A 24,398-nucleotide genomic window follows, 5' to 3' on the forward strand; every position below is an offset into this window, starting at 1 on the left:
CTGATGACTCAGCCAAAGTCAGACTGTGACCGAAATATAACAACCAAAGCATGTGACACGAATTACAATTCCTATGATCTTCACCACAGCACTAAAAGGTATGTACTGTTGTGTTCCCATTTTACAGATGGGAGAACTGAGGCATAAGCAGTAGGGTGAAGTTATGTCCCCAAGGTGAGGCCCAGTAAGGAAGATGTTATCCCCCATTTTCTGGATAAGAAAATGAAGGCCCAGAGAAGAGATGTCGTGCGCTCAAGGTCACCTAGCTCAGAAGTGGCAGAGGTGGGACTTGAACTCAGGGTGCCAGGTGATTCTTTGCAGTAGGCCAAGCTGCCTTGAGGCAGGGCATGGGGATTTTTTACTATTAGGCCAGCCCATTAGACTGATGGTTCTGTTCTTGGCCTTGCCATCGGCTTGCTGTGCGGCCTCAGACAGAGCACCAGACCTCTCTGGGTTCTCCACTCAAATTCCTATTACAAGTATATTAACCCTGGATGTCAATCAGATAGGGGTGGGGTCCTGTCAAAGTGAGTGCTTTTGGCTGTGGGGCTATCCCGTAGAGCTGGGATGTGTGGCAGAAAGTTTGTATTAGACACCTTCACAGGCTAGCCTGACCCAAGAGGTACGAATGTTGTGAATTCCCAAGCCACCCTGAGACAAATGGGGAGGGGGCCAGGCTGGGACACGGAGAGTGTTTCCTGCTGTGACATCTCCAGAGATAGCCGCTTAGGTTTTGTGTGTCTCAGTTTCCCCAGTGATAAAATGGGGACAGCAGACCTACTGTGTATGGGCTGTGCAGGTCTCCCACGAGATGCCGAGCCCTGTAATGGTGCCTGGCACCCAGCAGACTCTGAGTGAGTATTGCCTTTCCGCTTATTATGAAGACTTGTGGCAGCCATGGACACTCTTCTGATCTACTGCAGTGTCAGCTCAGGCCACGCCTGCCCGGGGCTGCTCCCAGCCCAACCAGGCATGACAGGGGGTGCAGAGTGGGGCTGTTCCTGATGATGCTGGGACGGGCAACCCTTGTATCATGAACTGAACTGTGTCTCTCCAAATCCATGTAGTATCTGGAGAAAAGGGCCTCGAATCCTATAGGACCAGTGCCCTTATATGAACAGGAAGACACCAGAACTCTCTCTGCACGTGCACAGAGGACAGGCCCTGTGAAGACAGCAAAGGCAGCCACCTGCAAGCCGGGAGGAGAGCTCTCACCAGAAACCAGCCTGCTGGCACCTTGATCTTGGACTTTCAACCTCCAGAACTGTGAGAAATAAATGTCTGTTGCTTAGGCCACCTGGTCTGTGGTCTGGTCAGAGCAGCCTGAGCAAACTGGTACATCTTCTTTGGCGCTGCCTGTCAGCCCAGCCGAGACCTGCCCAGAGCTGCACTGCAGTCCGAGGGTCTTCCCGCCAAGCTTCTTCCCCTCACCCCCAGGTTCGGACCACATTGCCATCTAAAGGCTCTCGGCACCTCCTCCTCTCCCTCTCCTTCATCCTACACAGCGTCCCCCCTGCCCCCGTAATAAACCTCTTGCCTATCTAACGCTGTTCTGGCATCTGCCTGCTTCCACAGGACCAAAGCCAACATGTGACTACTTTTTCTCCTCTTGGACTCTTAGTTTCCCCATCTGTAAAATGGGGGCAGCCACGGGGCCTCTCCTGCAGAGCTGCTGCTAGAATCCAGAGTCTATGGATGTGAAACCCGTGATGTGGCGCTGGCACTTTCCAGGGAGGAGTCTGGAGTGGGCAGAGCTCACAGGGGGACCTAGGGGTCCACGTACAGGCTTTGCTCAGCATGAATTTGTTGAGCTCTTGTCTGTGTGTGACTGTCATCCCAGTCAGGTGCTATGGGGAGGGATGGGGTTTACCCTAAGGGCAGTGGGGAGTGAGTGACACATTCTATTTCGCCTTTTTCAAAGGCTCGTCTGAGCAGCTGTGTGAGAGACGAGCTGTAGAGGGAGCCCGAGGGGAGGCTACCAGGACCGTCCAAGCAGCGATGCCGCAATCAGGGAGGAGGCAGAAGTGGATGGAGAGAGTGCGCAGATTCAAGACGTAGACAGGAAGAACTGATGGGGTGTGGTGTACTAGGTTGAGTAGTGTTCCCTGAAATTCATGTCCATCCAGAACTTCAGAACTTCACCTTATTTAGAAACAGGGTCTTTGCAGAAGGAATCAAGTTAAGGTGAGGTCAATTGGATTGGGGTTGACTAATGACTGGTGTCCTTTTAAAAAGAGAAAACAGCACAGAGAGACACACAGAGAAGTCCCCGCGAAGACAGAGGCAGAGACTCAAGTGATGCATCTGCCATCAAGGATGGCCGGCCACCACCAGAGGTAGGACAGGGGACTGGAACTGGTTCTCCCTCAGCGACTCCAGAAGGAACCGACTGACCCTGCCAACACCTTGATTTTTGGACTTCCAGGCTCCAGAACCAAGAGAATAAATTCCCATGTTTTCCAACAACCTATTTTGTGATAATTTGGTAGGCAGCCCCAGAAAATGGTCTGGAGGACACAGGTCCAAAGTCTGCTCTCCCCGAGTGCTCCACACCTTCGTCCCCGCTCCTGGTATTACTATCAATCTTTGGCGTTCCTTGGCCATTGTTTCTTGGTCTTGGCTCTGTTATCACAAGACTTTCTCCTCTGTGTGTCTCTCTCCTCTTCTTATAAGGACCCCAGAATACTGAATTAGGGTCTACCTGATGACCTCTTCCTAAGTTGATTATATCTGCAAAGACCCTCTTTCTAAAAGAGGGTACCATAAACAAATAAAATCCTAAAAAAAAAAAATGAAAGAGAGTACCAGAGGTTAGGACATCCACGTATCTTTCTGGGGCACATAATTCAAACCATAACATGTGGTAAGTGACTGGATACCAACTGCGAGAGAGGCAGGACTGAGGCGCTGCCAAGACTCCAAGTCCCACAGGAAGGAAGTCCTCACTCAAGTCTAATCTACTTCTCTCCTGCTGCACCATGTCACCTGGCATCCAGGGAACAAGCCCATTGTGTAAGAGAAAGTGTCGGGACCTGGTTCTCACTCTATTGCATTTTTATCCTCCAGATCTACTGAGGCACTGGGCCATGGGTCGAATAGGGTCCCTGCTCTGGAAAGTACACAGCAATGATGGTCTCTTACTACCCCGGGTATTTTTTACCCTTTATTTCCTCCCCGCTGGTGCATAGTGGGAATTCTTAGGTTTTACAATGTGTGGGAAACTCATTTCTTCCCACCTCCCCTATCTGGGAGAAATCCACGGAGCCCTGAGCTATACTGCCAGGGGCTGAGTTACGGAGGAAAAAAATGACTAGCACCCAGACGACAGGAAGATTTGCCAAATCACACAGAGGTAAAATGCTCAGCCTTGGGGGCTGGCAAATTCAAGGCTTTCCCCTTTCCCTTGTCCAACAGCATTATTTGATCCATCAGCTAAATGTCACTGGCTACTCTTACAAACACAAACTGAAAGAGAGAAAAGTGACAACAGATCTTTAAAATGTTTGGAAGAGGTCTTTCAGAGAACCTGACAGCCACAGGGAAGTGGGGAACGTCTTGCTTTCATTCCTCAGTCTTCCCTTTCCCCTTGGGGCCCTGCCCTGGCATTTCACATAGTAGGTGCTCAGTAAATGTGGATTGTGCTAAGCTTCTAAGTCTGCGGTCATTGGTTATAACAGCAATAGGAAGTGAATAGTCACTAATGCAGTCATTATTCACCAGTACATTTTTACTGAGCATCTACTACGTGCCAGACACCATTAGTTCAGTTGCCAAATATTTTCTGAGCATCTGCTGTGTGCCAGGGAGGTTTCTGGGCCTCAGAGATAGAGCAGTAGATAAGAGGGAATTTCTGTCTTCCTGGGGTTGACACTCCAGAGAGAAAGATGGGTAAAGGACAAATAAACCAATGGCAGTAAGGGGACAGAGAAGAAAAAGAAGGCAGGGTCCAGGCAGAGAGTGGCCTGACATGCTTGGTGGGCGGAATGCTGCTAATGGAGGCAGGCTGGTCAGGGAAAGCTTCTTGAAGGAGGTAACATTTGAACAGAGCCTTGAAGAAGATGAGGGAGCCAGCAGCGGGGAGAGAGAGAATAATCTAGACACAGGAATCACCACCAGGAGAAACAGCCCCCACCAGACCAAGAGAGGGTGGTGGGCCCTTGTGACCAGCTGCCCACCCCCTGCCCAAGTTATTGTCCCAGAAACACAACTTAGCTCAATCTTCACAACAACTGACCCATTTTAGAGAGGAGGATGTGGGGCTGACAGAGACTGGCAATGTCCGGAGACTTCCGCTGCCAGCCTCACCTCCCTTCCCTGCAGGCTAGTCTGAGTGCTGCCGCCAAGGGTGGAAGTTGGGTTCAGAGCAGGCTCTTGCCCTCTAACCGCTAGTTTCTGGTCTTTGTTTCCAAAACCCCAGCCACCATGGATCCTGAAGCAGGTGGGGCACCCACATCTGGGAAGCTAGGTTATGGGGTAGATATGACCTCCACCCAGTGTCTTGGGCCAAAAGCTCCAGGGAACTGACATTTTCTCATACTTGCCCCATTCACATAAGTCTGACACTTTGCATATATTTACATCTCATTTAATCATCAAAACAATCAAATCATGTTATATCCCCATGAGATGGTTCTATCCCCATCTTCCAGATGAGAAAACTCAGGCCTAGCAAAGGGAAGCCATTTGTTCAAGGCCACCAACCTAGAACAAGGCAGAGCTGAATCCAAACCTAGTACAGTCCAAATGCCAGACACTGGCATACTCACTTCACAACTTCTGCTGAATCCACCTGCCCCTAAAGGATTACCAACATGACATCTGTCCTTATGTGACGCAGTATTTTTTAACTAAAAATATTTTAAATTATCGTAAATAGATAATTGGGATCCTATATCATAAATAGAAGGTGCCTTAAACCATAAAAATAAACACAAAGAGGGGGCGCCTGTCTGGCTTAGTCGGGAGAGTATGCAGCTCTGGATCTCAGGGTTGTGAGTTCAAGCCCCACACTGGGTGAAAACTGATGTTATTAAATTCTAGTTAGACTCTCTTGTTACCTAAGACTGGGATCCCAAGGCTGGCTCTCCCTTGGCTAAAAAGGGAGACACACTGGTATTCTATGGGTGTTTAAGATGCTCTAGCACTGGACTAAAATTTTATCTAGAAGGAGGGAGACAGGTGACACCCGACATGCAACGCGTTGAAAGTTTCACTGCTGTGCCGGGTATGCTGAGGCTGTTCCCCGTGTCAGGTGACCCCACGAGGAGAAGTGCTGGGTCCCACCAAGCCCCCAACCTCCAAAGTGACCTATGTCCCCACTCTGGTGTCTGGTAAGCCTCCTATCCTGGTGTCAGGAGAAGTGACCAAACATCCCCGCATCCCCTCGTCTGGAGCAGGGAGCCCAGGTTCTGCCGGGCTCAGCACTTCCAGCCGAACCTTTCAGCCAAGACACACAGTTGCCCAGAGTTGGGTGCGGGACTCCCTCACTTCACTCCTGCGACAGACACACAGTCGATATATGGATGAAGGCAGTGGCAGTGGGAAGCAAAGGGCTTTGGATCTAACCTGGACGAAAAAGCCCCAAACAGGGGGATCCCAAATCAGAAATGTTTGACTACAACAAATCTTTTGAATTAATTGAGCACGCTGGCAGACACAGGAGATCAGACACGAACCATCCGAGGTGGCAGGTGCCGATGGGAACGCAGGGAGGGGGACACTGTCAGGAAGCGGAGGGCCTTTGTCCTACAGTCATCAACCTGCTCTTTATGCATAAACTGCTTAATAAAATGACTAATTCATTTTGGTTACATTGGATCTAACCCCTTAGAGAATACTGCCAACAGACTTGTAATATTTTAATACCACACCGGGCTTCACGGAAGCACTTTGTCTATTCCCTCTCCCACCGCTAGCTGATGCTGTGGTGTTTCTTCAGAAAGTGTCTATGGGGTTTTTGGTGGGGGGAGCCGGGGAGCTAGGAAAAGCTGTCTCATTCCTCCCACTGTGTCCATCTGAAGGAAAGTGGCATTCAGAGCTTTTTTAGGAAAGCTGGAGCCGCGAAGCCTGTCCGAGAGGCTGTTTAGAAACACATATATGCAGAAGTATGCGTGTGCCCCTCCAAAATATCTTGGAGACAGAAGCCTTCTCCCATCTGGGCCCAGGCTCCGGGCGCCTGCATGGGCGGGAGGCTCGGGCTACTGACGGCGGCAGAGACTAACTCTGATCCTTTAATCTTAACTTTTCGAGAGCAGATGGGGTGTGGGGCCCTTCTACACAGCCGTGAGCCATGTGTCCGCCCACCCGCTCTTCCATCCACTGCCAGGACCGGCTGCTCTGGGGGGTCTTCTGGCTGAAGGACGGACAGAGGGGCTGGGGAAGGTCTTCCTTCTTGGCACGGGGTGGTGGTGGGAATTCAACACCAGCATAGCTGCAGGGACTGTTTACTGAGCACATACTAGGTGCTAGACACCCAGAGGGCCTTCTAGACTCTGCACCACGGTTACTCCTCTCTGAGGTCCTAGGAGGTAAGTATGCTTTTCCAGACCAAGAAACAGGCTGAGAGGCAGAACCAGCCACTCAGGGTGGCCCAGCCAGGGAGCATCAGAGCCCGATTCAAAGCCAAGTCCATTATGAAACAAATAAAGTTCCCATATACAGAGTTTCACAGAAAGGCAGGCAGCGACGGTGTGTTTTGCTTCACATTGTGCTCCTGGTGGTGAGTAGAGGGTCCAGCAAAGAGTAGGTGCTCAATATTTGTCTTATGAATTGCATGGGGCTGCTACTCTGTACCAGGCACCACACTCAATGTTCTTTACTCTCACCAAATCCACCCAATTGGCCTACAATTAGGTACAATTATTATCCGTGTTTTATAAATGGGGAAACTGAGGAGCAGAAAAGTGAAGAATGACAAGGGGAGCACAATGGCAGGACAGGGATGGCCCTACTCTGTAGGAGGGCCCTCTGGCTGGGGTCCTGCTAGTGCTTCTCCTGGTATCACTCGGCTCCCTGAATTTGGAGGCTTGAGCTGGGAGAACGAGGAGTTCTTAGCTGGGGGGGTTAACTTGTTCCTCTTCTGGGTAACACATTTGCATTTCAGCAAAGGGCCCATCCTCTTAGTCTAGAACCTCATAACCTACCGGCAACAAAGACCCTCAGCTGTTTGTCACTCTTTTTGGAGGCCAAATGTCCAATGGTTTTGTCCAAATCCTTTCAATTTTTAAAATGAACCTGCATGTAGGTTAGGAGTCCGGGTCAAAATTCAGACTCTACTGCCTCTCTGCTGTGTGACCTTGGGCAAGTGCCTTGATCTCTCTGAGCCTACATTTTCTCAGCTGCACAGTAGGACAGCTTAGCTGCTATCAAGGAGGCTCTGGGGATCATGGACTCATTTCTGTGAGGGGCTGTGCTGCCTAGCCTGACGCACAGGAAGCACCCCCCAACCCGTGCAAGGGTGGCAGCTGATGCTTTAGGACCACATTCAAAGCCTACTTTCTCTGAGGTGCCGCCTCTGGCTGTCCAGCCGCAGGGCCCTTGCTCTGGCAGTCTGACTTTGGGGCATGGTGGCCCTGCCAGCCTCCGAGTCTCTGAGGGCAGAAGAAGGCTCAGGCTTGAGCTCCCACAGGGTTCAGCTCTAGTAGGTGCGCAGAATGAACCGATGAAAAGCCACAGCTGATGTACCTGGCTTTCCTTCTGCAAGGGAACGGCCGTGCATTGAGCACCTACTGGGTACCAGCATCATGCCAGATGCTTTTGTTTAATCTTCCTCCAGTCCTTGGTTACCAAGAGTACTGAAAGTTAGACAGGTCGCCATGGTGAGGGAGCACTTCTGGCAGGGGAGATGGTGGTGTAATGCCTTCTAAAGTTAGCTGCCATCTTCGGGAAACTCTGGCCTTGTTCCCTACGGGACCAAGTGAGCAGAGGCATATTCAGGGAGAAAGGGAAGGAAGTGAGGGCAAACAGAAACAAGAGTTTCTCGTTATACTAAAATCTTTATTACCTATATTTGTGAAGGTGGCTTATCCACTAGATGGCGGTAGAACTAGTCATTTGGGACAAAAGCAAAGCTAAATTCTTAACCTCCCTCACTACTTCCATCAAAGATTCATATCTCTAAAAATTAAGGTCACAGAAGTACTAAAAAAAAAAACCCTATAACTTTCAAGCAAGAAGAGGTTTTAAAAAATATGACATGAAATCCAGAAGCCATAAAAGCAAAGGTTTGGTAAGAATTTTTACGTTTCTGCAAATATTTTTTGAATGCCTGCTATGTACCATATACAAGAGACATTATAAACAAAAAGCAAACTAGGGGAGAAGATATGAGACATGTTTACCAGGACAAAGGTTATTACCTTTAATATATAAAGAGTGCCTACAAATCAATAAGAAAGTGATCTCTGACATTAAAATGGGCTATAGATACATGAACCAGTGATTCACAAAAGAATATGAGAGGCTCATAATATTTGAAAAGATACTTAGTGTAACAAATGCATGAGTTCAGAATAAATTCTGGGTTTGGGGCCAACGCATGGCTAAAATCTATTTTCCTTCCCAAGTTTTCTTCCTTGTCCTCAGAACTACAGCACAGTACCAATAAGGTGCTCATTCCTGAGCACCCTAAATGCCCAACATTGGAGAGGGCAGTCCAGAAAATTACAGCACAGCCACACAAGAGACCATTACACACGATGAACCAAAGTTACTCAGGATTTTTAATCACACAGGGAAATATGTATGCTCATGTTGGGTAAAAGGAAGGATGATTCAAAATGGTACAAGCAGAATGAACCACCGTTTTGAGGAAGTATATAGGGAAAAGATCAGAAAGAAAAGTAATGTTCCCACTGCTTCTCTAGTAGGGGGTTCTGTCTCCTTCTTTCTACTTTTCCGTATTTTTTGAAGTCGAAAGCATGCATTTGTGATTTTTATAATTGGGGAGAAAAAAAAATTAAAGCCCCAAACACCGTAAAGCATTTTCCTATTCCAGACTCAGTCACCCTGTTGCCTAAACTGCTCACCCCATGTCCTCGATAACTGACAGAACCCTGTGAGATCAGCAGCAAACGCTTGTGATCTATGTGGCTTACACTCTGATGTGAGCTTTGCAGTGGGCCGCTGGTTATTAGACCCTGCCAAATACTTTCACACCTAGCAGAGTGAACCTTCGTGTCAAATAGTGAGTAGCTGCTATTATTACCCCTCTGCTAAAGACATAGAACTCAGAGCTCAGAGAGGTTTGGGCCCCTGCCCAAGGTCACACAGCTCAAAACCACCGAACTGAGAGTCCTACCCTGCTGCGTCTGACTCTGCAGCTGGAACACCTAAGCTGACCAGCTTTGCCTCCTAAAAGAAGCAGGGAGAGAAACACCTGTCAGGAGTTGCCGTCTCCTGCACTGGATTTTTAAAAAACCAAAGTAAAGCAGAAAAAACCATTTTGGGGGCACTCACCTCTCTCTTCTTATCTCTTCAGCAGTCCTCTTCTGCCTGCTCTCTTACTTGCTCTCTCCTTGTTTCCTTTCTTTTCATTTTTTTCTTTCTTTCTTCCTCCTCTCTTTCCCCCTTTTACTTTTAACTAAGCACTCAGTTAACACTAAGTTAGCTTTGTGAAGCTTGGGTCGGTACCTGGTGACTGCGAGCGTGATAAAGAAATCAGCCGCCACTGATACAGAAGTCAGAAAGGTTTAAATCAAACCATCCTCCACAACAATGACATTAATTATGCTTTTAACACGTTTTACTGCTTTTTTTCTCACTTCACGCCACATCTGTGTGAACAATATCCAAAAGATTTACGGTTTTCTTTCGTAATTACAGACATACAGGCTGCACACTTATCAAAATACTTGCTGAGCAATCACGCCATATCGCATTCTCTGCCAAAGATTTGTGTTGGCAGCAGTCATTCAAAACAAAAATGTTGAATCAGGACTTGTGTGGCTTTGGAGGGGGGTGGAAAGTATTTCGACAAATAATTTTCCTGTCAAGAAATATAAAAACAGGAGAGTGTGCATCCTGGCAAATTTTCCAGGAGTGTTATTTTTCTGGAGGGGGTTGGAACAGCGTGTGTGTGGGGGGACAGTGCGCCGGGAAGCTCCAAGCACCAAAAACACATCTGACATTTGGTTCTTGTGTCTGAGGATAAAATTTAATGAGAACAAAAATATGTCTTCCTAATTCCCCTAAGAAATCATTAAAACATTTTGTTATTCTTAAATGTCTCGAAAATGAATTAGAGCCCCTAAAGGGGCCGTTCGAACAGTATGTCTCCATCAGTTAAGGCTCCTTGTTCTCCAACTCAGTGACAGCTAGGGACGTACGTCTCCCCCGCCTCTCCATTTCTGGGGAGCATAGTTGCGAAATCAGACGCGTGGAGTCAGCACCAGACTTGGAACGACCCCTTTGGGGGGAGGGGCAGGAGGGCACGAGGACCTTCTGAAAAGCTCTGCACCGGTCTTGGGAACTCTCACAGTCCCTGGCTGGCACTCTGGCCCTGTGATTGTGTTAACCACCCTATCTAGAGAAAGATGAGGGTTTCGCAGTGAACCCCGGAATTAATGACTCTTTTCCAAGCAGGGGCCATAGCCTCTCCTCACCCTCAAGCACTAGGCTTGCTGGAGCTCCCCTAGGTTTGCCATAAGCAATGATTATTTGAGGGATGATCTGGTCACCTCTGCCAGCGGCATGCAAGCTCCCCGAGGCCTGGGCCCCTGTCTGCATTTGCAGGCTCATGGCTAGGTTCTCAGTGTCTAGCAAGTGCCAGGCACACAGCAGGCACTTAATAAATGCACTTAAATAAATGTAAATAAACACGTGATAGGTAGAGGGCTCCAGGTGAAAGAGCACCTTGTCATTCAAATAATCCTTCCCCCCATTTCTGCATGTGAGTCTTGTTTCTCATTCATTCAACAACTATTAGGTGCTTACTGTGTACCAGGTTCTGGGTATACAAATCTGATATGACCAGTCAGTCCTAGGCTTAGAGAATTTCACTTCTAGGAAAGCCAGACACATACATGACGACAAGTGTAGCCCAGTCACCAATTTATACAAGAGGAGGCTGGGGCTCACGAAGTCAATTAACTCATCTGCAGTCACCCAGCGAGTGAGTGGTCCCGTTAGGACTCCAGCCTGAGCCCCGAATCACAAGCCCGTCTCGGTGCTGCCCCCTGGTGCTACAGGGGAGGTACATGGGCTCTAGGGGAGGAGCCTTGTGTGGAGAATCCTAGGAGACATTTTTGGGGTCTATTGTGGGTCACTTTCCAATGTCACTTGTCGCTGATCTTGGGACCTTAAGGACTGAAAAATGATGGTAAATATGGGGTTTATTTTCCCAATTATTTTTTTCCAGATAGCTCTAATGAGGGTAGAGATATAAGCAGAGCATCTGCTACATGCCCAATGTGGTCCTTAGTGAGGGGGACAATGGCTAGGGCTGCAGACATGGCCGTCTTGGCCTCATGGCCCGGGGCCATGTCCTCATGGTGGGCATAGAACCCCAAGGGCTGTACTGTCCAACTCCAGCCCCTCTCACTGCCCAAACATCCTCCTTGAGAAGACCCACACAGCATGTTGCCTTCCAGGAAGTGTAGGACCAGGAGGGTAGGACCAGGACAAAGAGGATGGAGTGTGCACATCCCTCTGCGGGGGGCTGAATGGGCCCCTGAACCCATGTCCTAACGCCTGGAGCCGGTGAACGTGACCTTATTTGGGAAAAGGGTCTTTGGCAGATGTAACTCAGCTAAGGTTTCTGGAGGAGATCACCCTGGATTATGGGGTGGGCCCTAAATTCAATGGCTAGTGTTCTATAAGAGAAAAGAGCTAGAGAGTTGGGACCCAGACATAGAGAGGAGGGAGCCTCGTGAAGACAGAGGCAAAGACTGGAATGATGTGGCCACAGGCAAAGGGACACCTGGAACCACAAGAAGCTGGAAGAGGTAAGGAAGAAGCTTCCCCTAGAATCTTGAGAGGGAGCACGGTCCTGTGGGCACCTTAATTTCGGATTTCCGGCCTCCAGAACTAGGAGACAATAAACATCTGTTGCTTCGGGCGCCTGGGTGGCTCAGTAGGTTAAAGCCTCTGCCTTTGGCTCAGGTCATGATCCCAGGGTCCTGGGATTGAGCCCCGCATCGGGCTCTCTGCTCAGCGGGGAGCCTGCTTCCCTTCCTCTCTGCCTACGTGTGATCTCTGTCTGTCAAATAAATAAATAAAATCTTTAAAAAAAAAAATAAACATCTATTGCTTGAAGCCCCCGAGTTTGTGGTGACTTGTTACAGGAGCCCCAGAAAACAAACACAGCCTCCCCCGCGCAGCCGAGTTGTGACACGGAGCAGCCACTCTGGACATACCTGCAGGTGTGTGGAGACCTGAGCCCCACTCTCCTGGCTGTGAGACCTCAGGTGCCAGACTCAACCTCGGGGTACCCCGTGAAGGGGGCTGGTTGGCCTGTTCCCCTGGGGCTGTAACGTGCAGACGGTAGAGTGGCCTCTATGCCAAGCGTGTGCTTTCTAAACCCTGATGTGCTCCCAGAGCTCGGGAGCTTGCTTCTCCCCGTTCCTGGCAGCCTCAAGCCCTCCTTGGCTTGCAGCCCCATCACTCCAGCCTGAGCCAGTCTTCACATGGCCTTCTTCCTGGGTCTCTCTGTGTCCTCTCCTCCTCTTACAAGGACACTAGTCACTGGATGTAGGATTCACCCTGTAATCTGCATGGTCTCATCTTGAGGTCCTTAACTAGCTACACCTGCAAAGACCCTGCTTCCAAAGAAGATCATGTTCCAAGGTTCAGGGTAGACATGAATTTTGGGAGGACACCGCTGAAGCCACTCTAGTCGCCCAAGACAGAAGGATTGAGGGACTTCCCCACCCACAAACACAAAGATCCCACGAACGACCTCCCCATAGAGTAGAAATGACTTCGCCTTCTCCATGACTTGGCTTAGCTAGGATTTCATTTTCTTCCTCATAAACCCCCAGCCCCGGTCACCCGATAGCATTGATCCCTGCGGCTGTGTAGAAGGGCCCCGGAAAGGACCGGGAGGCTGTCCGGGTGGCGGGAGTTGGCAGAGGGTATCCTCCCAGCCCCACCATTGGAAGCAAGTCACTTACACCTCTCTCGGCTCCCGTTTCGGAGTCATGAAATGAGAAGGTGGCAGAGGGGGGGTCATTTTGGAAATGGGAGACTTTTTTACAGACATGTATCTACATATCTTAGGCACACACCTAAGTGTGCTCAAACCGCTCACAGCTCTACAATCCACACCAAGATCAAGAAGCAGCAGCTTTGGCCCCCAGAAGGCCCCTTCTGGGAACTACTGGCCCTCCAACAGAAACCACTCTCTGGACTTCTAACAGCGCAGGTTAATTTTTTTTTTTTTTTTAGTTGAGGTGAAATTCTTAGAACATATAATCTACGACTTTAAAGTGAACAGTTCAGTGGGATCTGGCACATTCATGAAGTCACATAGCCATCACCCCCACCTAGCTCCCCAGAATGAGACCCCACACCCATTAGCAGTCACCGACCCCCTCCCACCAGTCTCTTTAGATTTGCCCATTTGGGACATTCCATATAAGTGGAGTCTTGGATTATGTGACCTTGTGTCTGGCTTCTTCCACTCAGCACTGTGATTGTGAGGGCCGTCCCTGCTGTGTGTCAGCGCGTGTCAGCGCGTCTCTCCTTTTTATGGCTGAATCGACCACATTTTATTTATCCATTCATCCATTGATGGACATTTGGGTTGTTTCCCCGTTTGGGGCATTGTGAATAGTGCCGACAGATTCATCTTTGCCTGCCTTCATATTTAATGTAAAGAGAGTCACATAAGTATGTGTTCTTTGGGCTGAGGTTGGCTGCGGTGGGGAAACATTTGAGGTCTTTCCTCCAGTGCCCTCAGCTGGCAGACAGCCCTGGGCACCATCTGTCCTTTGTGGCAATGGGTTGGGGGTTCTGGCAGGTAAGACACTCGGCTCCCCAAGAAGGTCCAGGTGGGAGATCTTGCCAGGAGTCCCCCAAAGCTTTCCAGCTAACATTGGAAGGTGGTGGGGGAGGATGAAGGAACTGTGTGGGGACATGTCACACCAGGCTGGGTGTGGACCTCTCACCGCCCCAACAACCCTCGCCTGTGGAGGGCTCAGCCTTGCCCAGGAGCCTTCACTTGTCCCTAGATCCCACTGTGGGGAGGCCCCTGTGCAACAACCAATAATGGCTAGCTCTTCAATGTCATTAATTATCCAATTATGGAACCCAAATATATCTTACCTGGTGCTTCAATTAACTGCTTGTAAACACTCAGGAAAGCTGCCTCGGCCTCCTGACTTCTCTTACTAAGGGCCACCACCTTTGGAAACAAGAGAGAGAGTCATGTGTAACCATGGCATCTGAGTCTACAAGGAAATATGATCACTTTCCTACATGTGAAAACATGGGATGGGGGGAGGTGGAGGGGAAATGAATGTCAAAAGTATGGAGTTAGAGGGGCACCTGGGTGGCTCAGTGGGTTAAGCCTCTGCCTTCGGCTCAGGTCATGATCTCAGGGTCCTGGGATCGAGCCCCACATCGGGCTCTCTGCTCAGTGGGGAGCCTGCTTCTCCCTCTCTCTCTGCCTGCTGCTCTGCCTGCTTGTGATTCTATCTCTCTCTCTGTCAAATAAATAAAATAAAATCTTTAAAAAAAAAAAAAAAAAAAAAAAGTATGGAGTTAGAAAGTCCAGGTTCGTGGCTCAGTGGGTTAAACCTCTGCCTTCGGCTCAGGTCATGATCTCAGGGTCCTGGGATCGAGCCCCACATCAGGCTCTCTGCTCAGCAGGGAGCCTGCTTCCCTCCCACCCTCTGCCTGCCTCTCCACCTACTTGTGACCTCTCTCTCTCTATCAGATACATAAATAAAATATTAAAAAAAAAAGAAAGAAAGTAAGTCCAGGTTCAAATCCTGGCCCCGCTGCATTTCAGCTGTGTCACCTCGGGCACGTCATTGGCCCTCTCTGATCTGACTAAGGTTTCCTCATCTGAAAAATGGGGGAAAAATAAAACCTACCTTCTGGGTCTCTTCTGGGGACTGAATGAAATTGCATGTAAGTGCTTAGTGCAGGGCCTGGCACATAGCAGGTTAATAGCTATTATTGTTTTTGTTATGAAAGGGTCCTGCTGGAGATCCAGATATGACATATGTTCTGGGGGAAAAGTGGCACACATCTGGGGAATATTTCTTGCCACTGAAAGTTACAGAGAATTCGTTAAAGCTCTCGTGAGATGTCAAACAGCTCAACAAATGCTTCCTGACTGATGAAAACACAAATGGCTCTGTAACCCCATTGTGAAGAGCTACCTTCCTACGTTTGTTCTCTCGCTCACAGACTTTTTCGTTCTGCCAGTGATGTTCCTTAAGATAAGGTGGGCAAACCATTTCTGGGGCTCAGCACCATCTCATCTCTCCCTGTCCTTGGCTAAGAATTCCAAGCTCTGGCCTCACAGCTGCCTTGGTGCTGCCTCTTGGTAGCCAGTTTCCCTGGCATCATCCTGGGCCTCCCCAGCACATGGCTGGTGTGAGCTCCTGGTACCTGCAGGTCACCGTCCCTACATCCTCGAGAACACTCTGGGTGGGTTATCTCCCTTTGCACTGGAACATCTCTATTCTCCCTGACAATGATATACCTCTCCCTCCGGTGCCATCTTCTTCAATGATGAATCTACGGGGAGGATCTACATGTCAATCTCCCTTTTCAGGGGTGGGCTTCTCTTACCAATCCCAGGGACGCCACTGGGGGGAGTGTCTGTTATCAAATTCCTTCCCTTCATGTGAGCTCTGTGAATGCACTGCCTGGTGCACAGAAGGTGCTCAACACAATTTGGGGGATGAGCAAATCTAAGAGGGTTGGTTGCCCCAACTCTAGGTCCTGTTTGTGACACCATTTTGGAGAAATGACAAGGGCCAATTCTGAGATGGTCTATTTAGAGAAGGGCCAACTAAGGCACAAGCCTTGGATCCAGGCCACCTGGGTTCAAATCCCAGGTCCATCACTTACTACTATCTTTGTGTCTTTGAGCGGACAGGTCATGGCAATCCCTGTGCCTCTACTTCCCCCTCTGTAAAATCCAAATAATAACATCACACCCTCCTTTGCTGGAGGGTCAGATGATTTAACACATACAAAGCCCTTTGTAAAACTCATGGGATACATTAAGTCCCGTATAGGTCACCTCTTGGTATGACCAACCCCTTCCTTCTTGCCTGTTACGGGGACAGGTTCTGCCCAGTGCTGGGTGATAAGCCCCAGCTGTGCTTATCTGGCATCCTACAAAGACCACCTGAGAAAGGCTCCGCCTCCACACCTCGCAGTGCATACTGGGAAGAAGAATGTGAAAACCACAGTGGTTCTTGTAAGGCCTTCAATATGGCAGCCACAAATCACAGGTGGCTCTTGAGCACTTGAAATGCAGCAAGCACAGATTGAGATGGGCTGGGAGTGCAAAGTGCACACAAGGTTTCAAAGACTCAGCAAGAGAAAAAGAATGGATAACAGCTCATCATGTATACTGGTTACATACTGAATTGGTAACCTCTTGGATATGTTGGGTCAAATAAAGCATTTTATTAAAATTCATTTCACCTGTTTCCTTTTACTTGTTTTTCAATGTAGATACTACAACCTGTAAAAGTACATCCATGGATCACATATTTCTATTGGACAGCATAACCTGAAGGTTTTACGAGGTCCACAGAGAATTCGTTGTTTAAGAGAGGTGGAGGGAAATGTATGGTGGACGTTGAGCAAATGATTTTAAAAAGGTCAGTTACAAAAATTCCCTAAGCTCTCTTGTTATTCTGCGAACAGTGTCTGGTCTTTTAAATTCCAGAGGGAATGATAGTCTCTCATTCATTCAACAAACATTTCCTGAGCACCCACTATGTGCCCTGTGCTGGGAGCTCTCGATGGATGATGCAGACTGGAGCCCTGCCCTCATGGGACTCAGTCCAGCAGGGAGACTGACATCAAGCAGATTCTCCAGGTCACTCATTAATTACAAATGCTAAATGCTTCGAAGGGAAAGTACAAGGGGGTCTTGAGAGTGTGTTAAGTGGGGAGAAGCTGGCCCAGTTTGGTGGAGGAAACATTAGGCATTGTCTCCTGGAGAAGAGAAAGACAATGGCAAACATAAAGAATGTTCCAGAATCTAGGAAAGGGAAAAATCAACTGCAGGTCGATTTTTGATCTTGCCGAGATGGACAAGACACAGTTCCTGTTCTGGGGACTCAGAACTGAGTGGGGGACACAGCTACGTCCAAGAGGAACCACAACATGGGAGAAGGTGATGCAAACACTAGGAAGCAATTAATTCTGAGTTCGGGGGGGCAACCTTGATGGGCCAATAATAATAACAATAATTATTATTGTTGTAATATTCAGCATTTACCATGTCCCAGATGCTCTTACTCTCCATGATCATCTCTCTCCATGGACACACCAATCAGTAAACGTAGCTGCTGTCATTATCCCCACTACATAGATGAGAAAACCTCGATGACACTGAATAACTTGCCAAAGGTCACCCAGTAAGTAGATGGCACAGTGGGATTCATATGAGGTCTGGGGGTTCAAATTCCTGCTCTGATCCAGATGCTGGCCCCTTTCTCCCGGATAGAAAAACTATCCCACTCAGTGGGGATAGTTGCTTGGACCCCATATGTTGCCTCATGACATCATCTATGGCTGTACCAGGTCACAGGCTGCTGTGTTGCTGATCTGAAGCCCAGAAAAGCCATGAGAAATGAAAGCAATTCATCTTCTGAGCCCTAGATGGGAAATTATCAAAGATGAGCCAGCAAAGTCTGAATGTTTCATTTTACAGTCATCTATGCTGAGCATGTGTGGGGCTTGGGAAAAGGCATAAGAATGTTCCATTGACTTGGGGCCCCTGGGTGGTTCAGTTGCTTAAGCGGCCGACTCTTGGGTTTCAGCTCAGGTCATGATCTCAGTGCCATGAGGCACTCAGTGCCTCAGTGCCCGCGTCCAGCTCTGTGCTCTGTGCACAGCTTTTGGATTCCCTCTCCTTCCAGCTTATGCATGAGCCCTCTCTCTCTCTCTCAAATAAATAAATAAAATCTTTAAAAAAAAAAAAAAAAGAATGTTCCATTGACTGCTAAAAAGGAACTGTGAGCAGGGTTGGGGCAAATACCAGAAGGTTCCTTCAATGCTTCCCTGTCCCTGCCTATAGTGCATTCTGCTTTCTTCTCATGGTGCTTATCAATTCATAAGGGCATGTTGTTTACCAGTGTGACTGTCTCCTTATGATATTGGTCTGCCCACTGGAGCTACACTGTCCAATACAGCAGCCGCTGGCACACGTGGCCACTGAGCACTTGAAATGGGACTATTCCAAATTCAGATGGGCTATGGGTGTAAAATACGGGATTTTTAAGTCTCAGGATGAAAAAAGGGTTGTACTTTTTAAAAAAAAATTTATTTAAAAAATTATTTAAAAAATTTAATTTTAAAAAAGATTTTATTTATCTGAGAGAGAGAGAGAGAATGAGCAGGGGTGGGGGGAGGCAGGACAGAGGGAGAAGCAGGCTCTCTGCTGAGCAGGGAGCCTGACAGGGTGCTCAATCCCAGGACCCTGAGATCATGACCCTGAGCCTAGGGCAGATGCTTAACAGACTGAGCCACCCAGGCAATCCTGTAACTTTTTATATTGATTTTATGTGAAAATGATAACACTGTGGACATACCGGGTTCAGTAAAATATATTATCAAAATTAAATTCACCTGTTTCTTTTTACTTTTTAATGTAGCTATTAGAAAAATTTAAATTACATCTATGGCTTGGGTTATATTTCTACTGGATAGTGTTGGTCTAAATCAAGGGCTGGGGTTGGCGAACGATGGTCCTTAGGCCAAATGTGGACCTTCATCTGTTTGTGTAAATAAAGTTTTCTTGGAATACAGTTGCAGCCATTCTTTTATTTATTATAATGGCCTAGTTGCATAGTTGTGACAAAGACACTAGCTGTAAAATAAAAAATATGTGGGGGCACCTGGTTGGCTCAGACAGTAGAGCATGTGACTCTTGGTCTCGGGGTCATTGAGTTTGAGCCCCATGTTGGGGGTAGTGTGATTACTTAAAATAAAATAAAACAGGGGTGCCTGGGTGGCTCAGTCGGTGAAGCGTCTGATTCTTGGTTTTGGCTCGGCCATGATCTTAGGGTCATGAGATGCGGCTCTATGTTGGGCTCCGTGCTCAGCGGGGAGCCTGCTTGGGGGTTCTCTCCCTCTGCCCCTCCCCTTGCTCACACACGTGCTCTCTCTCTCGCTGTCTAAAATAAATACATACATACATAAATACATAAATAAGTCTTAAAAAACAAAATAAAATAAAAAATACTTACTATCTGGCCCTTTATAGAAAAAGTTTGCTGATCCCTGCTTTCGAGACTCATCTAATGACTGGACAATATTTTCAAAAGCAGAGATCAGAAAACATCTTGGAATGGCTCTCAGTTTTAATCAGTTCAAGTTTAGGGCTTCCCACAGTAAAGGTGACTTGCAGATAGGGAGCCACGTGGATGCCCTGCCTTGTTCAATCTTGTTTTAGAACAATGACCCTGTTTCTAGAAGGCCAGGTCAAAATTTCTAATGGCATTAGAGCCCTATCTGGTGCTGGGCCTAATGTCCTTAAGCATTTCTTGGCCTTAGTTTGTTCAACCATCAAGTGGGAAGGATGCTCTCCATCTGCCTAGGAAGCTACTGGGGAGGAATGGGCGAGCATGTGGCAAAGAGTGGCCACAGAAGTTGGCAAAAAGCTTTCTAATAAGGCACTTAATTAATTTTTCTTCTGACCACACAGGATGTCTTTTCCAAAGTCTGCAACTTTAGCGCGTTTCAACCACGTGCCCAGACAGGTGAGTTTGGCACAAATAAAAGGCCATGTGTGTCTTTGCCTCATGGCCGGGCCCGACCACACAGAAGGGCGGGAGAAAGTGTCCAGGATGACAGATTTGGCTTGTGACAGGCAGATCTTTGAAGGCCATCTGGGGAAGGAGGAGGAGGAGGAGGTGGCGGCCAGCTACAGACACCAAGAAGGTCACCATCAGAAATAGCTCAGCGTCTGATGGAGCACGTGGCATTTGCACCACCCGCTATAATACGAGGGGTGAAAACGTGTTTGGTCCCCCAAGTATGAAAATAACAGGTGCAGAACCAGTTAAATCAGGGGAGATGCAAAAGCCTGTTCTGGCCACTTAGCTTTCATCTGTCAAGTGGTTAAAAGTAGCAAATTTGGGGGCCTCCTGAAGCTGAGATTCCAGAGCTGTCCAAGCTAGTGGTAACAACAGCCGCTGGCTATCGAGAACTTCTCTATCCAAGCTCTTTACAAAGAATGGTCAGAACTTCTGGGAACTGAACCTTATTCTGCACTCAGCGCTTTATTTTTGGATTCTCCTCCAGTTCTCAGATGTGAGTCCAGTTATGGCCCCCCGTTCTACAGAGGAAGAAACGGAGAGAACTAGTCGGTGGCAGAGGTGGCCCAGTCTTCTCATTCCAGGGCTCAGGCTTCAACCAGAAACTGGTGCTTCCCAAAGCACGTTGCACAGTCCCCTGGGCATGGACAGGAGGACCTGTGATCAAGTCTGCACACACTTTCTGCGTGGATATGTACAGAATATACCAACATAATGGATGCCTCGACAAGAGCTGCCGGGAAAAGTCCCCTTCAATTCAGCGTAGCCCAATGTTTTCCCAAATGCATTTAAGCCACAGAACTTTTTGTTTCGGAGAGTAAACTTGGAAACTAGGGTTCTGTGGAACACACTTTGAGAACAGCTTTCCTTTACCACTGGGTCCTGGGCTCTGGGGAGGGTGGGTGTGGTGGTTCTGGGAGACAGGACTGGGTATGTCTGATGTGGCAGGATTCTGGAAGAAACTGAAGACTTATGGACAATGGAGAGGAGGCGGGGTGCTCCGATGATCTCAGGATCAGGACCTCTGAGGAGGATGCAGAGAAACTGAGATCTGGGGAGACAAGGAATCAGCTCAGGAAGGCAAGGGGTGTGGGGCATGCCCTTAAATGCTGAGGCCTGGTTCTCCCTCTGGAGGCCGGGGGTGCAGATCTGAGGGGATGCATGGGGAGCAAGGGGGCACGGAGAGCTCTGGTGCTCGTGGGCACTGGGAGGAGCACGGAGAAGGGGGTGCGGAGGGCTGGGGTATTCATGGGCACTGCGGGGAGCACAGAGAAGGAGGTGCGGAGGGCTGCGGTGTTCGTGGGCACTGGGGGGAGCACAGAGGGCTGCAGTGTTTGTGGTCACTGAGGGGAGCATGGAGAAGGGGGCGTGGAGAGCCGCGGTGTTTGTGGGCACTGTGGGGAGCATGGAGAAGGGGCTGATGGAGAGTCAGGGAGGCACCAACATGGGAGGCAGCATGGAATAAGAGGGTCCGAATGAAGGGGGAGCATCGAGTGGGGGCACAGATCCCGAGGAGAGCAGTAAGGGGGTACATGGAGAATGAGGGGGGCAGAGGCATGTGAAGGATGAAAGACAGGAAGAAACCCAGACACTGTGAATGGGGGAAGCAAGTTGTTCACTGTGGGGGCCGCTCAGGGGCTGGGGAGGTTTGGTGCCCAGGTCTAGGGGGTCCTGGAGAACAAATTCGAAAGATGATCAGGAGATAAATTCCTGATTTAGGACAAGGTGGAGGCAAAAGATGGGGAGGGCTGCGGGGTACATTTAGCCAAGAGAGAGGAGCAGATTCAGGGGGACATACCCAAGAATGGTATGTAATCAGCTAAAGATCTTTCTGGCCATTACGTTGATAGCTGTAAATATTCCAGAGGTGGGGTAGACCAGGGGTGAGAGGATGAAGGAAGTTTTAAGGAGGCTCCGTCTTAGAAAGCTCTATTTCTCAAAGTGAGCTACCTTATGAGATACTGAGCTCCCTATGAGGTGAGGCATCAAAGTAGACAACTACCCATCTGGGAGGCTGTAAAGGTACTCAGGGAGACCTGCATATGGAGGTCTGACTCGACTATCCAGAAGACTCACATGTGATTCTAAGATGAGTCTTAGATAAGTCTGATAGATTGGTCCCTTTTCTTTATAGTAATATTCTGGTTTTCTACCACCTGTAAAACAGGATAACACTTATCTTGGGCTGGTATCATTAATAATAGCAGTGACTACCGAGCACTAACTCTGTCAGGCACTGTGTTACGTGTTGGGCATGTATTATCTCACTTAATCCTCATAACTCTGAGGAGGTGGTGTTACTGCCCATTTAATGGATGAAGATATTGAGGCACGGAATGGAGAAGGCCATAGCCTGTGGGAGTTGGGACCAAGATTCAGCTTAGCTGGACTCCAAACCCCATGCTTCCAATCCCTGCTTGGGACTGACTCTAGTGGGAGTTTTGTGGAAGCAGCTAGAACGTCTGAAAGAGTGGGAAGAGCTAGGTGGTCAGGGGACTGGGAGGCCAGGAGGAGCCAAGCACCCAGGTCTTCAGCAGAACTTGACTCCCCCTGCCTTACACAGTGTGTTTGCTGGGTGCTCCATTCCTGGGGTGAGTGCTAATGCTCTCTCTGCTATAAATCACTGATGTGGCTGAGCAAATGAGAATTACAATTTAATGTCAGGCTTAAATAAGAAATAAGAGTTTGACTCTTATTTTTGTTGGCTATTGTTGATCTGGACTCTCTCGGCTCCTACCTACATGAGGCAGAAGCCTGAGACCCTCTCTGGCCTTCTGAGATCTTGGGGGGCATTCCCTGGAGGATCATGGGGGTCCCAGAAAGACCTCATTCTAGGGGCTCAGAAGTCAGCACCAGACACTTCCATATCCCGACAGGATGGAGCAGAATTAATGCATCTGGCCATCTGTCACTATTTTGAATTCTCAGGTGTAAACTGCTAATTCAAATTCCATGCTTGAGCTCTGAGACCCTCCTCCTCTAGGGCTGCAGGTCCAGCTTCTAGATTCTCCCCTCAATGCCTCAACCTGCAACGGTGATGGACATGGGCAGGAGCTCAGTAACTACAACAATAACAGGTGGTGTTTACTGAGCACCTACTATGTGTGTGCCTGAGGGGGACCATCCCGCCCCCTCCCCAAGTCCCTCAAACACATACTCAGCGCTGTACATGCATTAACTCACTTGATCCTTGCAAAACTCCCATGAGGTGGTGGTGTTCCAAAATGAACTGCGTTCCCCTGAATCTTTATGTTGAAGACCAACCTCCAGTGCGACTATATTTAGTAATAGGGCCTTTAAAGAGGTATTTAAAATTAAATAATGTCAAAATGTCAGGTCCCTGATCCTATAGGACTAATGTTCTTTTTTTTTAAAAGATTTTATTTACTTATAAAGATTTTATTTCTTTATCTGACAGAGAGAGAGACAGTGAGAGAGGGAACACAAGCAGGGGGAGTAGGGGAGTGAGAAGCAGGCTTCCTGCTGAGCAGGGAGCCCAATGCGCGGTTCCATCCTGGGATCATGACCTGAGCCAAAGGCAGACACTTAACCGATTACACCACCCAGGTGCCCCAAAGATTTTTAATTTAATCTCTACTCCCAATGTGGGGCTCGAACTCACAACCGGGGATCAACAGTCACATGCTCTATCAACTGAGCCAGCCAGGAGCCTCAAAACTAATGTCCTTATAAGAAGAGGAAGAGCCCCCAGGGATGTAGGAGCAAAGAGGAACATAGTGAGAAGGCAGCTGTCTATAAGCCGAGGAGAGAGCTCTCACCAGAAACCAACCGTGCCAGCACCATGATCTTGGACTTTCTGCCTCCAGAACCATGAGAAAATAAAATCCTATTGTTTCAGACACCCAGCCTGTGGTATTCTGTTAGCCCGATCTAGGACAGGTGGGCTCTATGGTTATTCCCATTTTAAAGATGAGAAAACTGAGGTACAAAGAGTTTAAAGAGCGACCAAGGATGCGGCAGCTCTTCAGGGAGGCACAGGGTTTGGGCAATCTGCTTTCTTGGGGACTAAAATATTACTTTGATAGGAGGCAGAAAGAAGCCAGCAGGCTGGGGCCCTTTTACCAAGAGGATGGACAAATGGTTGTTAATGGGACCATAAGACACATGCCAAAAGGGAAAACAGCTGTTTGACAGTAGAGGTTTGAGATTTTAGAAACCAGGCCTCTTGCAGCAGGTTATACTTTTAGCCCTAGCTGGTTTCCATTGAATACACTTGTGGGGTGAGTCATGCAGGCACCCCTTCCCTGAGGAGTCACTCCCAGACTTGCCCAGCTCCAGAAGCCATCTTCTCAAGCCGGGATTTGTCAGCTCTTAGGTCTGAGCTCCCCCATGGGAAAGTGGATCTGTCCGTTCATTGCTGTGTTCCCCTTCAGGCAACTCTGCGCACAGCAGGTACTCAATAAACAACTGCTGAATAATGAG

The 24,398-nt window shown here is 48.5% G+C and overlaps 1 protein-coding gene across 1 annotated transcript in view; it reads right to left on the reverse strand.

The window, feature by feature from the left end:
* The window catches only part of CUX2 (cut like homeobox 2), a 225,430-nt gene that overhangs the window by 43,575 nt on the left and 157,457 nt on the right, over window positions 1-24,398 (reverse strand). Inside the window, exon 4 of the mRNA XM_080821204.1 lies at window positions 14,263-14,341. Coding sequence (XP_080677330.1) covers window positions 14,263-14,341 — 79 coding nt within the window. The remainder of the gene's footprint in view (window positions 1-14,262; window positions 14,342-24,398) is intronic.

Source organism: Martes martes (assembly GCF_963455335.1).
Source record: "Martes martes genome assembly, chromosome: 13".
NCBI classification, from domain to species: domain Eukaryota; kingdom Metazoa; phylum Chordata; class Mammalia; order Carnivora; family Mustelidae; genus Martes; species Martes martes.